We start from the raw sequence: 15,685 nt of genomic DNA on the forward strand, positions 1-15,685 counted from the left end.
AGGCGGCGGGTGGTGACCCGGCCCCTAAATAAAAGAGTAACCGTCCCGGCTGCTGTGCATGCACGCATCCTCAGAGTGAATTTATTGCCCGCCTGCGAAATAAACACGTAAATACGCAAATGCACAACGTAATATATAGTGGGGTGTTTGGCTGTTGGAAATGATATTGGACGAATTTGTGAATAATATCACCAAATCTGTGTTAGCGGCATTTTGACAAACGGTGGCGCAATATTTTGTAATAATTCGGGTTGCTGTGATGTTATTTCTGGTAAAGGTGTTAATTTCTGCTTTGTTTTAGTTACAAATTGTGTAACTTTGCTGAACACTCTTTTCTGTCAGTTTTCGGCTTCTATTGCTTATTATTCGTCCAATTTTGCAATAAAACTATGTTAAAGTAGAGTTGATCGGTCTGAAGTACACTTGGGTTCAGTCAGCAGGACGGAAGTACTCAACTAATTATGTGTTGCACATAAACTGCCTAATTATAAAACAACAAGTTAAAAGCATTGATACGATTGTGGTTCTCTGTGCGCTGCTGCACAGTAGTAGAATCTGGATGTAACGCGCCCTGCTGCTGCTGCTAGTATGTGACTCGTTAACTAATTATCGTTAATCCACAGGGATATAACGTTGGATTTGTGATCGCGACGATTGCGGGCGGCAAGGCAGAAGCGTTGATGAGAACGGATTGATTCGAGGATGTGCGACAAATTTGCGCCACATCTCCAGACCGTGATTTAATTCCAGGGCGCCAGCAGCGAGAACAGCATTGAAATGTGCATTCCGTCAGCGTTGCTCGGTCCCACCTTGACGGCGGCAGCGCGATCGCTCTATCCGTTCAAGGTTCCGCGCGTCTACCTTGCCCGAAGTCAATGACATGTGCGTGCTCTCGTGTTTTCTCGCGTGTGTGCGCTGGTTGCCAAGGCAATCGCACTCCCACTGTTCCTGCGCGCTGCCCCACTTGTAGTTCCTGCTGATTGTAAACAGCCAGCGCCACCTTCGGTCCACTGTCGTAACAAGTTTCTATGCTCGGTGACCTACTCGCGTTAATACAACACTTCTCCTGCTCGCCGTTAGGTGGCGCAAGCGATGTCGTTTTGTGAAGCTTGTCACAATCGCATATTTATTTTTTGTTGGTATTGTTATTACAGCCGAACGCCCGGCAGCCGCCAACCGTCGCCGGCCGAAGATGATTTGAGTAAGAACGGCTTGCAGCTAGAGCAAGGCGTTGTGATACTCAAGCCCGATCAACTGCCACCGCATCTGCAACATCAGCAACACTTGCAACAACATCTTGCACCGCATCTCGGCGTTACCCTCGCCGAGTCGGTCAATCAGCAGTTTGAGCATTTTGGGGATCAACCGCCACCGCCGTATGAACAACATCAGTACGCAGCGCCACCACCACCACAGCCTCACCAGGTCGACAGCGCCGTCTTGCAACAGCAGCAGCACAACTTCGACGTACAGGTAGGATTTTTATGACTATTTCACGCCATTTTAAATTATTCTTGCGTGGCGAGTACGACGCCATGGGCGTCATAAAAGTTATAAGCTGACAATAAATTAAGATTTGCGATTGTTACGGATTATAACCGGGCAGGAATTCCTATGTTTTCGACGAAAAACAACATCGATTACAAGGCGATTAAGCCACAATAAACATCGCGGAATTCAGAAACTGCTTGTGTTTCACAATGCACGAGACGTTTAATTGGCCATATACACAGAGTAATGCCACGATAATCATGGTAATAGAGCAACAGTGCCATTTATAATAACTGATTGTTTTGTTAGATAGCGGGCGCACATGTAAGACCGGCGACCGGTCCAAGGATTTGAATAATGTGTGCCCCGGCTGGGCCGCAGGATAATAAGAGCTGGAAACAATGTTTGTGTGTTCAGCAACAACCACATACATGCATATAATGTACAAACTCGTGCGATCTGGTTTCACGTGGGGAAATTATTTATTGTGATCAAGAAAGTGAATTATTATGTCGTATCCGTTCCGAGAAGGCGTTCGTAATAATTCATTAAATACCACCGAATGATTGCCGGTTGTGCTGCGACTGCTCGACTTCACGTTCAGACAGTCGGCGAGAGAGTGCTTAGCTACTAAGCAGCTCTTTCGATGTGGTGAAACAAGCGATTAAGTTGTTATTGTAAACGGTTTACACACGCCCGATTAGATTGCACATGCAAGAGGCCAATCAACACATCAATAACCTTACAAAATCTTGAGAAGTAGTACTTGGAGGTTTTCCCCGGTTTCTTATTGAAAATAAAATTAAAAGTTTTAAAATTAAGACGGTTCTGATTGGTGGTCGATTAGACTAAAGCCTTAATTAAAAATTGAAAGCTTCTAATAATTCATGAATCAACAAGTCAAGTTAAACGTTCTAACGTGTAATTTACATCTTGTAGAATGGCGAATTAGAAAATTACAAAATTTGCATTTTGTTCGAATTTTTGTTTTTCCTTTCAATTTAAAGCTTTTATCTAAATTGCTGTAGTGTGGGTTTACAATTCGATTTCACAGATTCTCTCTTGTTACAATTAGAGTACTAATATTTGCTCTCGTAGCTTTTATAATTCGTCGGTCATTACATGCGGTTGCTCCCTCGGTGATTATCCGCGTGCGCGTTGCGTTCGCAATACAATCAACTAACTCGCTGTCTTCTCGAGCGTTAAAGCAAAGACGAAAACATAGTTTAATCTGCGAGTCGAGTGAGGCTTTAATTAACATAAAATTAGACGTTTAACAGAGTGTTAAGAACTATAAAATGTGTGGTAGTTTCTCTAAACGTGTATAAATTATTCTACTCGTAAAATTGTTGAACCTAAAGAACAGCTAGGGCGTATATTATGATGAGAATAAGACAGTGGCAAATTCGAGTAAACTTTGTTAATTGGAGGAATTGGAGGAATAATGAACCAGTTCGCAACTGAGCCTCGAATGAATGAATGAATGCATGCCAATTAAAAATGCAGGATGTTGTTTGTGTTTACGCTTGCGTTTTTTACACTCATCGTTTACGCCTGCCTTTGCTCTATTAAGTTTCGCGGAATCGAACAAGTTTGGTGCAGCACTAGATTTCGAAATTTAGAAACCGCTCATCGTACACGCGGGCGGACGTAATATGCACTCCACTACTAATGTATGTTATTTGCGTTCACTGCATTTTTGTTGTTGGTGTGCGTTTAGCAATTTTCCCTTTTTGCCGATTGTGCGATTAAGCAATTGAGTAACTTTGATTTCCTCACTTGCCAGTATATTTACACTGCTAAGGCACATAAAACGCAACGGAAACGTAGAAACGCTTTTCCTATTACCTCGAGATGCATACAAAGTGATTAACGCAACTTTTAACATTATACTCGACTAAGCGTTTGCGTTCAAACAATATGTAACAATGAATCATTTTTTACATCACAATTTCGAAAAGAAAGTCTTAAAGATAAATGCATACAGAAAATTGCAATGCATTTGAGATTAGTTACATTTAGTTTTCGGAATAGTTTTTCTTTCTAATTGAAGTCAAATGGGCGTTAATGCCAGCACAATTTAACGAGAACAAAGCGCGTCGTTATATTCGTGATTTATCTCGCGCCGCTCATCGTTCCATCGTCTAATCTGTTTTTATTTAGTTTCATTCTTCCATTCGGCCAGCTAACTAACACTAATGTCCACCTAACGCACGGAAATATACTGGAAGTTTTTGGAAGGAAATTCATTTGTTTTCATTTACGTTTCATCGTCCCGAAAGCTGCACAACACATCGTTTAGGCTCCAAGTTTGTACGCGAAACTCTCGGTAAATAGCTCGAAATTTAGTAGAGTTTCTTAGTCATGGCGTGAGTTTTTGGCAAGCTTTTCACATTATTGCTCTACGGATGGTTTAGGAAAATTAGCGATGGAAATAAATTCAAATTTGTACCTTTAGTTGCGGTTTCTAATGGCAATCTTTCGAAACTTTAATTTTTCCATCATATATTTAAAGTTTTATCTACAATCATGACACTTTAATGATTCTAGAATGTTTGTTTTGGATGCAGCAAATTTTTGGGATACATACTGTCCCATGGCGCTGCTGTATACACTTGAATCTTATACTTGTATGTTTTGGGCGACGCGGTGTGCGCTTAAACATGTTAAAGATGCAACATTCATCTAAATATATCACACACTCATCCGCCACGCACACATTGGCCAGCGTGCGCACTTGCTTGGCTGCGTTTATGAGATCTTCGTCGAGATGAATATTCGCGATTTTCTAGTCGCGCGCGCGTACGTATCGAAGTAATAATGTTGGCGATAAATTTTCCTAGAACCCGCCGCCGAAGCTTCATCCGCCCGTCTCTAGCGCATGCAGGACCGCTTGCCGTGGCGCGTGGGAAATAAATCGTATATCAATCATCTCAAGCGGGGATAATTATAAAGTCGTCTCTAACGCGCGGTTACTAAACTTTTATATCCTCGAATTACTCGTTGATTTTTGATCATTTAATGTTTTCATCTTGTGTATGGTTGTTTCATCGTCACATTCGATGATTCAACTTCTCTACGGGTCGGGTTCAAGTTTAACTTTGACTTGATGGTATTGTTCACATTGTTCGTGTTGTAGCTTCGGCTCTATGGAACGATGGATACGGGGTTGCTTGGTTTTTTGCTTTGAAGCAAGTATTGAAGAATGCGCGAGGCATGGCGTGCCATACAGATATGGATGTCGTGTGTTTGAGCTTGGACTTCTTGCTTGTATAAATTATACGGACGTCGTACGCCATGCGTATTGTGAGAACTTTATTATGAATTTAACACGCTCCACGACATAGACGAGTTTGTCGTCATTGCGCAACCACATGTGCGTTTTTTTCGCTGTACCATAACCGCATGTTTTAATCTTTTACTGTGTGGAACGAAACGAAATTGATGCCATTTGCAAATTGTCGATTTGGTTTTTTTAATAGTGTTGCTGTTGTGACTTAAGTTCAAGATCAACATGCAAGTGAACTTAAGTCAATGTTTGATCTTTTGAATTTTTGGATTTGAATGTGTGTGCGTTTGTGTTGCATTTTGCATTGCTCGAGGAAATTGCGCTGCCGACATGCGAGCCTTTGGCTGGGCACACCAGCGAGGCATGGTTCGCGGACGCTCTGAACCGCGACCCGGTGAACGAACTCCTTCATCTGGTCGAACGACGACCGCCCAACGACGTCTTCGTCTGCGTTTGCTATTATTCCAACGCGCGCGCGCGCTTCTCCGCCAGCCGTGGAAACGCACGCGTCGAACACGAAACATTCGTAACACGAACTAATGTGTGCGTTTGCATTGTTGTTATAGTTTTGTGCGCTATACACTTACCATTCTGCTTACACTCACACCGACGCAGAACAAAAAGAGCATTGTCTTCAATTTTCCCGCTCAAGGTTGTGACCGCACACCAGCTCGCTATTCGTACGTTATTACAAACATTGCCAACAATACCAACATAGAAGAGAATAATTCAAACATTACGGATTTTATAAATTACGGGCAGATGTGCGACGTGTACATAAATCTTCGACTCAACTTTTATACCTTTGGTACACTTTAGCGACTGGTCTAGTTTACATAAAACTTTTCAAATGTATGATTCGGCGAACTCAAAATAGCGCACCGTGTTTTTAAATTTGCCTTTTCACTCCACCGCGACATGAAACGCACTTGTTTGCACTTGTTTTGATTCAGCACTTATGAAAACTTGTCTAATTTAAATTGATTAAAAGACGCAAACAGCTGCGGCGCGTGTTTGCGTTCGTTTTGCTCCCACAATTTCGTGATTAATTAAATTGCACGCGCCCCTGTCCAGGTGAGCGCTCGTATTCCTTGGCGGCTGAAATTTTCACCTCCCAAGTTGTCGGTGCCGCACTCGCGCACATGCTAAATGCTCTCAGGAGACGAGCGCGCGACGTGTGGTGTTTGTGCGCCGAGTGTATCAGTGCGAAATTCGGGTCGAATGGTCGGTTAATTAACGTGCCGGTCCTCCAATAAACGTCCAATTACGGCCTGCGCTCACAAGCGACGAGTGGTGCGGGGAGCAGAGTTTGTGGCGCCGGAATTAGATTAGCCTAGGCCGTCCGTCCCCCGCACTGCTGCAACACGGGCAGTTTCTGGAAATGTTTGCTTTCAGAATTTCCCGCATCTTTTTAGGACCTAGGAAGTGGCATAGAGAATTAATTCCGTGAAAATGTAGTTTTGTCATTTTTGTATGTATGTAATTTTATTGAAACATTTATGTTGCACCAGCGCTGAAACATGTCGCACGAAGTGTTTACTCTACGTCTTCTGTTCTAGTATTAAATACGCGAGAATGGTTGGAGTGTGGGTGACATACGGCGCATTATTTTATATTTACGTGTCATTAACGTGGTGCGCACTATTCCTCTGCAGCACAGTTTATAGTTGAAGTAGTTTCCTAGCATTTTCAATGTTTTCCTAGCAGTTCTCTAGCGACGTTCAGAACTTTTATTGTTGCGCGTTTGAAAATGACGTAAACGCCCTGCCTACCATTGGGAATTTGTCGTATAAAATTCACTGAATTGAACTTTATTTCTATAAATTATATCTTTTTGCCTGTCAAATTAGATTTTTGCATTCACATCAATTTCGATGTAATATTAAAGTAACGCAAACACAAGAACATAAAATAATGTCATTATAAACAGACGGAGCTTTACGGTGACACGTATGCGGGCATTGTTGCGTAGTGTCGTCTCGACGAGTGAGGGTAACGATGCCGGTAGGTTTTCTGGCTAAAACTTCCACCTCGGGAGCACAAGAGGATTGGAAAACAATTTATTCGTTGTCGATTTGCCGCATGTTTGCACGGATTGTTTCGTTTTTCTGCCGTCAGTTCCACGCGCGACGTAAAATATGTAAAGCGGTGACCGCGTTTGCAATCGATTTGTCTGGCTTTAGGTTTTAATGTTTCTTTAATATTTTCCTGGTGTCTCGTTGGTTGTTTTTCGTTTTCAATTTTCCGTCGACTATAAAAGCGTATAAAGAAAAGAATCGTAGATATACCTCGAAGAAGAACAATCTCCTGATGGGAAGAGGTCTCAGGATTTTCTGCGATAATTGATGTTTAAATTCCAGGAAAGAAAATTGTTTGTGTTCCGATTGCTCATATTGCTCGGGAGCTAGACAGCTGGAACTCGAGATTGTAAACATTGTTTATTCGTTCATGAGAAAATCTTGTATTTAATTTGAAGAACTCTAGTTTGCTTAGGATAGTGAATTCTTGTGCTTTGTGTTTTTTCCTGTTTTCTGAGAAGGCGTAATTTTCTCTAAGAATTGTTGTTTTTCCGTTTTGTTCGCCCGCCCACTTCTCGGCGTATCTCGGTGTTCCGTTTGTGCGCCAAGCTCGTACGTCGCTAATTGAAACATCGGGATCGCCTCTCTGTAATTAGCGTTAATTGCAGGAAGGAACGGTGCTGCGGAACGGTACAGCGCCTTTGTGAATTTTATTACACATACTGTACAAGTACAAGACAAGTTCGTCCGTTTGTCGTTTTAATTAACTGAAAATACGAGTTTTTGCCTACTGTACGGAGGGAAAGATCATTTATTTTCTCAATTTTTGACGTTTTCTGCTCCTAGACACGACAACACCAATTATACTTCGCTTACGGATAAGTATCTTAAGGATCGTTTTAATGTGACCCTGATGGAGAACTTCCAAGAGCTCTAACAATACTTACACGGCCATTACGTCATTAACATTTTGGCATTTTTAGCAATTATTAGTGCTTTGTGTCGAATGTCCTTTTCAGCTTGCTAGGTAGTTATGGCTTAAGGTGAAGCTGATGATTTAGCATACGGGTTTACTTCGCTTCCTCTTTACTGCTTGTTTAAGCTGGCCAGAAATAAGGGGTTTGCCAGTGTGCACTACGTTTTATACGCATTTATGAGCGCGAAAAGGTTTATAAAGGCACCAGTTGGAAGCTATGCGCGCTCCGAGGTTGCGTGATCCAGCGACGTATTTCATATTCTTTTCTTTTTATACGCGACTTATGTCTGAGGGAAGCACGGCTGGGTGGCTCGCCTGGGCTCTTGCGTTCCGCGTTGGTGCAGCGCTGGAGCTCGCGCCTCCTTCGCTCGGCATGAAATTGAGTGTGTGCGAATATGGAATATGGAGCTAAGTTAAGAGGTTTTCCCGTCGGTTTTATATGCGCGATACGTGTGTGCGCATGAAAAGTGCGCTAACTTTGGCGGCGCGCAAACTTTTTCATATACGTGTCGGGAGTTTTGAGGATCTTTCATATCGGATGGTCGCAACCGCGGCGCGAGGCTTGACGTTTCAAATGGCAACCGCCCCTTAGCCGCAAACACGTATTGCTAATATAAACCGAAATTGAATTTATGCCTGCTCTTTCAACACCGCGCCGACCCTTCAAAAGTTTGTAATTAGTAAAACAACTTCTGTTTTAACTTTGACGCGTAATTGATACTTTTACTTGCGAAAAGCAAGCGGAAATATAATTCGGTTTTGCTACTACCTAATAAAGATATTTTTCATATTTGGAAATTAATGGGTTTGACTGTTGGAAGCGAAAATCAATTTCACTAATTAAGTCGCCGCCTTTGTCGTTTCTCCCGCGGCGACCTCCACCGTTGATGTATTTTAATTAGTCTGATGCACCTTAGGCTAGCGCGCGCACTCCGTGACGACATAATATTTATGCCCTTAATGCGACGCTCGCGGAGAGCTCTTGAAGTCGCAAAGTGCAACCGGCCGACCGATCGCGGCGTTATTATGCCGAGTGCAGACAATGCTCTGGCCCAGGCGGCGCGGAACGGAACGGCCGGTGAAGAGGTGAAGAAGATTCCGACACGCCACATAGCGTGCCGCCGACCTGCTGGCTGCACCCTCGCACTAAACTAGGCGTTTCATAGAAGAATTATAAATTAATCTAGCGCTGGAGTCTTTTCTATTAGCGGTGTTTTGTCAGTACACTTTGTACATGCTGCACTTAATAGTGTGCCCAGCCCTGCCGCCACTTGCCGGAAAATGCCTTCGTTATATTTTCCGAACGAGTCATTCCGCATTATTATCGTTGCTTTCTTTTTCTAGTCCTTTTCTAGGTGCTGCATAGAAGCATCGCGCTGAAACCGAATACCCACTTTTTCTCTACAAATGCCGAGTCTTGTTGGTTGGAAAATTAAGGGCTGGTTGGCGTGGGACACTCCCATGTGCGATGCGTGGAAAGGGTTTATAATGCAGCAATCTGTGCCGTGCCCCTTTTCGGTGCCATACCCTTTTGCGAATGAAGTTAGCAGCTTTTCGCACCCGCAACCCGTCAACCCAAGCAATCGCACGTAATGTGCTCGTTTAAAAGTCGACTCTCGTTCTGACACTCGGTCTCTGCTAGCCGAAGGAAACTCGGAAGATGCGAAAACGAATGGCTATTTAATCCCGCGCCGACATGTGCATTTCTGCCATTCTCCGTCTCTTACATCTGGTATTTCTTCACTCGCAAATATCCGACGTGGAGAATTCGTGCAGGGCTGGAATTTGGACATCCTGGCAGGAAGACACTTACGCATAAACATATGATATATCTTTGAAGGTCGAGCAGCAGCAGGAACATGAGGTCTCATCCTTTTACATCCAATGCTCGTCTTTGCCGAGTGACTTACTGCATAGCTGGGATTACGAATTTGGGCAAACGTCAAAAGTAACAAAATTCCATTCCATTATACGCTAAGATGGAATATACTTCCGAACTTGGAGGGTCTCACATTTTGTAATATGCACGCCGTTTCCGGTTAACAAGCCTGAGGCATCTCCTCGGGAACGCTCTCTACCGAGCGGCTTTTTGTAGAACTGGGAGCTTCCAGTTAACAATTTTAACAAGGTTTGGAAAAATGTAGGCTTAATCTCTGTACATAAAAGCCGGATTTGACGCTTTTAATTCTCGTGTGAATTGTTAAAACTCACAACACGTTTGTACCCAGTCAGGAAGAATGAACACAAGCCTCGAAACAAGAATTAAAATAAATCCAAACTGAAATTGAATTTTTTTAATTAATAAAATGAATGTTTAAGTACGAGCACGAGTTCATACTTGTTCGTGGAGGTAGTGCTTCGCTCTTATTAGAATATTCACGTTAATTATTTTTATAATGAATGCGCGAAGAAGTAATTAGGTCTCATAAAATATTTATACGCGCGCGCTCAATGCGCCCGTAATTGCCCAATTAATCACTCAAGCTGCACTTTTATAGCTTAACCATTATGAAATTATATTGTAATTCATTTACCATGATAATATATAAAAGTTTAGAATTTTCTTGAACTTGCTGCTTGTTATGTTAGAATATTATTAGGCACCGCAGCGGATGAGTGAGTGGTGGTGGTAGGTAGGTAGGCGCATTATAAATTACGTTTAGTATAGTTAAGTTTTTCCGTGTCATTAATATTCACTCAATCGTCTCTCGCGTTCTGCTTTGGAATGGCGCTGAGAATGAGTCGTTAACATTGCTTTGATGCCAACAACAACCGGCTGAGTTTGTTATTATATTTCGCTTCTGCACCGCGCTGCTGTCTTGCTTCCAGATGCACGACACATGAATGAATGAAATGCGAGCGTGTGTAAAGCTTAGCATCGTCGACATTGCTGTCATTAAGCGTAGGAAAATGCAGAAAGTAATTTAAATGACGTCGTCTAAAGAAAAACATCATAAAGACACGCAAAAACTACTCTATGTAAATAAGATAAATTGTTGTCGAATAAGAAACTTATATCTGTGGGCGGATAGTGGAGTTTAGTTCCAGGATTTCGACATCTGGTGTTTTCCGCTGCTTGCGTACTTATTAAACAGTGTTTTTCCGCGTGCACTTCTTTTGCGCGTTTCAATGACATGTTGCCTTGATGTGGCTTGACAAAGTTTGTTTTATGTGACGCGTCTGAACTTTGAAACGTTTGAGTGTTTGTTTCGCACTCTCTGTGGAACGTGAGAAATTTCGTGAAAACCGAAACGCAAACCGGGAATGTTTGCGTGATGGCTCGCGCACTCAATACCGACCGGCGTTTGACGTTTGACGAAAGTTTACATCTAGCGATTCGCGCGAGCTTCTCATCTCCGCACGAACATATTCGGATGTTTTCATTGGGGCACATCCAAAACCACACGCCGACTTTCAACCTCCGTTCGCAGTCATTGAGTACTAGAAAGAAAAACCAGAAAGACAAATAACTGCGGCAAAAAAGCTCTGTTTTCATTTTCTAAGAAGCGGATTTTTATTTTTGGAAAAAGCGAAAATTAAGACGTTTGTTGTTTACGTTTAGTTTTTTCCTCTTGCGCAGAGGTTTCAAAGATAAACAACCTCTTTTAAGGTTCGCGATCGAAGTTATTTTATTTTATGAGTATCGACGTTGGAAGCGAAGCATGTGATGGCTTACGTTTCCTTCGTTTTTATTGATTTGATTACAATTTGCGTTCCAATGGTAAACAGTTGGCCGGCGATCAATTGTTCACTACGCCATCTGACGATGCGATCTATACCGGACATCAATATAGTTAACATCACATTAAAGCAAAGTAAATTTTGTTGTTGTATGAGGCTAGAAAAAGCTTCCTGCTTTATGTTATGTGTTTCAATCGGTTTCGTATCTTGTGATTTTACGTCAATCAGGATGTACTCATTTTATGTTTAAACAACACCATGAAAACCAACTATCGAATACATGATGTTATTGACATTTAGCAATCGAATAAAAAACAATTTTATATCGATTTTTAAAATGCATTTTGCGCATTGTAATCTTTTCTGACTTATACGCCTGGAATGCGCGGCTATTATGATAACATATGGCCGTTTACCCACAAAAGGATGTGGATGTGGCCGTCTGTTTTCTATGCGAAATGCATGAATCAGTTCAAATATGCATTGATATTGCATTATAAACAAAACCGCATTGGCGCTCGAGGTTGTTTCGCTCACGAGGCACATATGGATGACGCTTCCAGCGGGATCAATGCGTAATGAACCGCGCGCACTCACACACACACATTCAAACAAGATTCAACCATCCGACACTGAAAAGGATAAATATCTAAATGTCTTCGTCATTGCATCCCGTAGCTTTTCCGCACGGCGGTAGTAGTCGAGCGCGCGCGTCTGCAATCAGATTTGCGATTTACATTTCGCATTTTACGTTTTGCGTTTTCATGTTTTATATTTCTCAGCATATGGCGCCATCGAACACAAACGCGCACATGCATCGTCGACGACGTCGCATCATCTATCGTCGGGCGGCGCATAAATAATTGATTTCGTATCTGCCGGTTGATGTAGGCAACCGGAAAGACACAGGTAAAGCACACGTCTCGTTATGCGAACGTCATTTCTTTAATGATCCTCTTTATCGCTTTCAGTTGTGTGCATTCGAGCGAAATTAGACGCGTTGTTTCTATGTCGGTCGGATGTCATTTAATGTAATCGTTAAAGACGAGCAAAGAGAAATGACGCAACTCTGTAATGCCTACACAAACTGTGAAACGTGAACATTTCATGAAATTTCCTCTAGTGCCTTGATAGGAGAATCGATGGTGTCAAATTATTTACTAATATGCGTCTTACAGTTACCGCATTGGGGTAATTAGTTAATTGGTGGAATTGATTAGTAATTTGGGCGGTATACGACACGCGATCAAAGCGCTTCTATGTCATCAAACATTAAATTATTTCGCGTCAATATTACACTATTAGTCAGGTAACGAAATTTTGTTGTATTTAGTTGTTTTTTACTTGCAAGTTCATAATCGATATTAACTTATTGCTGTACATACAACATACTATATTTATTTACTTCACGATTATAATTAGGCCAGTATGCTAGCTATTTTCGGTGCTTTGTTCGTCTGTTTGTCTTTGCACTTTCCGTTTTGTTAGTTTACCGAACGAAAAACGTGCCCAACAAAACCCACAAGCGTAATCATTGAATTTTTAAAAGGTCGCAGTCATTAATGTAATTGATTCAACCCCATAAAAGCGTATAATACAACCGATGTTGCCTTTGCGGTTACAGCTTTTCAGCTGTTTACTTTTTAACGCATTGCCGTAGCGATGTCCGCAATGGCTGAAATGTTTGTGAGAGCGTACTTATCGATTTCTAATCAAACGCGACCTGGTCGACGCACAGTGCCGCGTAATTGTTTTAATTCACGACACGTGAGCCCGACGAAAACGTTCGTATAGGCACTTCAATTTTCTAATTATTTTTCGTTCTTTTCTGGAACTTTTTTATCTCATGGCGCACCGATTTCAGCCGAGTTCATTATCCCTAATATGAAACGTTTCCTTGGATAATTCCAAGCACGATGACATTTAATGCAATAAGTCGATTCGAAAATGTTAGGAGATTTTCTTTCCGAAGCAGAAAAAATGAAGCGTGCGATCCTAATGAGAAAATATCGAATATTCGTATTTTCTATGGAAGAACGAACCTTTGCTTTTCGTAAAATGAGAAGAGTCTACAGAAGGCAAAGAAATGAGTAAAATGATCATGTGTTTTCATCATATGAGATTTTTCTGCTTTTTCTTCTTGCCTTCTTCCAACAGGAGTCATTTTACATTTTCCAATCGCTTTTCTTGGTGCTGAGCAACTCGCGATGCTTTTGTTCATATATGCAATCGTGTTCCTAATACGTTGTGCGTTTTGCTTTAATTTGTTTTGCGCTCTTTGCCTTTGCTCGGGTTTCACGCCGAAGAGGTAGCAGCAGCGTCATTCCGAGGGCGGTTTGGCATTTGGGTTAAATATAAATTTTCCGGTCTATTGAAACAGCCGATGCTGCCTGGTTGCCCGGATTTCGGAAATTAGATTTTCCATCCAGTTTCCGATTAGATATTTTTGTCAATGCTTCTTGTGATTCTCGCATATGCGTTGTGAATACGCCGCCGGCAAATGGCACAACCGGCAGGTGAGCACACTGATGATGTCGAGCAAAGAAAAGTTGTTTGATAATTACGAGTCCTCTTACGAAGCACACTTTGTACGATATTCCAAGGCTACGCAATCGTGAACTAGAATTTCCCTGGAATATATTTTAATTTACGACGCACGAGGAAAACGACAGCCAAAAATTAATTAGTCGTTCCTTAATAATTATCCTCGAGAGCGGTACGCACATTTCGGGTAGTGGCATTTTTGACGGTCGTAGTGGTAAAAGTACAAGTTCTTATCGCACCACTTCGTCCACCAGTACGACGACGACGCGTTGTTCGCTTTGTTTTCTGACGGTGGCGTGACACGCGCTAACGTTGGAGAATCGCGACGTCGCATTGAATTTGCATAAAGTAATTAAAATTTCCCTCGATGTATTGTATATACATTCACATAGTATACCTACACAAATTAGTGTGCACAAAGAGGGCTAAAACTATTTTGATAAAGTCTTGCGGTACGTGTAGGTGGGCGGTGGCGCTAAATAGGCAGTTTATGACAAGCACTGCTGCCACGCGACAGCTCGCAGCCGAAAGTAATTTGCATTTTGTGAAAATTGACGTAAAAAATAAGTCCAATGTAGTAAGAAATAATAAATCTGTTATGGAAATGATGAAGACATAGAAATTTCGAAAAAAACTCACTTTGGATTAAAGTGAAAAGTATGTTAATGGCACCAAAACGTTGTAAATCTATGAAAAGTTCACGTTAATAGTGCGCTGCTTCCTGCAGACTTGTAGAGGCGGAAAATTCGTTTTAATTGGCACACATTAAATTACATTTATTGTGCTGTGACGTGCTGCGCCTTGCAAGCCCAGGCTTAGCGTGCGCCTTGTGTACCTGAATCGTCTTCTCATTTCGCTTGTGGACTTGTTTATTTATAAATTTAGTGCAAATTTACCCAGAGTGCAATTTTGTGCTGCAAGCCGCGTTCGCATAAATCCACGCGATGATGCTTACTCGCAAACGAAAACGCTTTCCGCACGCTGCAGCTCGTTGAGCTTATAAATATTTCGGCGAGTTATCGTGATTCATTACGCTGTTTATCCTAATTAAGCCGGCTGAAAATCGTCGAAAACAAAACGATTTGCTACGCTCAGGAGCTGCGCGTAAACCTAGACATCATAAATCGTCGTTGCGTTGGAAAAGTCGTAATGCGGGCAAGAAATTAACACGATTCGAACTATTATGCGGCAGAACAAATGCGGACGCACTTGATAAAATGAACAATGCGTGTGTGTCATGACCGAATTATTTCTCCAGAAGAAAAGGTGTCGAAATTGTATTGGTTTTCGGTTTAAATTAGAAAGCATCGGTTTTGTTTGTGTTAAACTTTAAACTCAAGAGAGTCAATAAAAGTGCGATTTAACACACCTCGCGTCAAGGCGCCGTGAGTGTGTTGGAGTTTACAAGTTTTGGGTTTTGGATTGTGGTGTTGCCCTAAAATAAAGCAACAAAGTAGATAATTGTTTGCGGATTGGCGGCGTCGCCACGAGACGACAAAGCGGAATCGGCACGATCGCAAATATTTGTCGTTCGAGTTTTAGCGTTTAGTGTGTTTATGGGGCGGTGCGGTGAGGATATGCCATGCCATGCCACATGGACTTGGTGTTGGTGTTGGTGTTGGTCTTCATTACTTTGTTTGCCTCTTTGCTCTTCTCCGTGCGTGCATTTCCACACTCTGGTTGGTT

General features: G+C 42.0%; 1 protein-coding gene across 1 annotated transcript in view; it reads left to right on the top strand.

Moving 5' to 3' along the window:
• The window catches only part of LOC135802041 (maternal protein pumilio-like), a 105,024-nt gene that overhangs the window by 38,698 nt on the left and 50,641 nt on the right, over positions 1-15,685 (top strand). Inside the window, 1 exon segment of the mRNA XM_065315576.1 lies at positions 1,155-1,473. Coding sequence (XP_065171648.1) covers positions 1,155-1,473 — 319 coding nt within the window.

Source organism: Atheta coriaria, unplaced genomic scaffold, assembly GCF_025399875.1.
Source record: "Atheta coriaria isolate IRGN ID8LTWV9N9 unplaced genomic scaffold, Caltech_Dcor_3.1 hic_scaffold_15_pilon, whole genome shotgun sequence".
Lineage (NCBI taxonomy): Eukaryota > Metazoa > Arthropoda > Insecta > Coleoptera > Staphylinidae > Dalotia > Dalotia coriaria.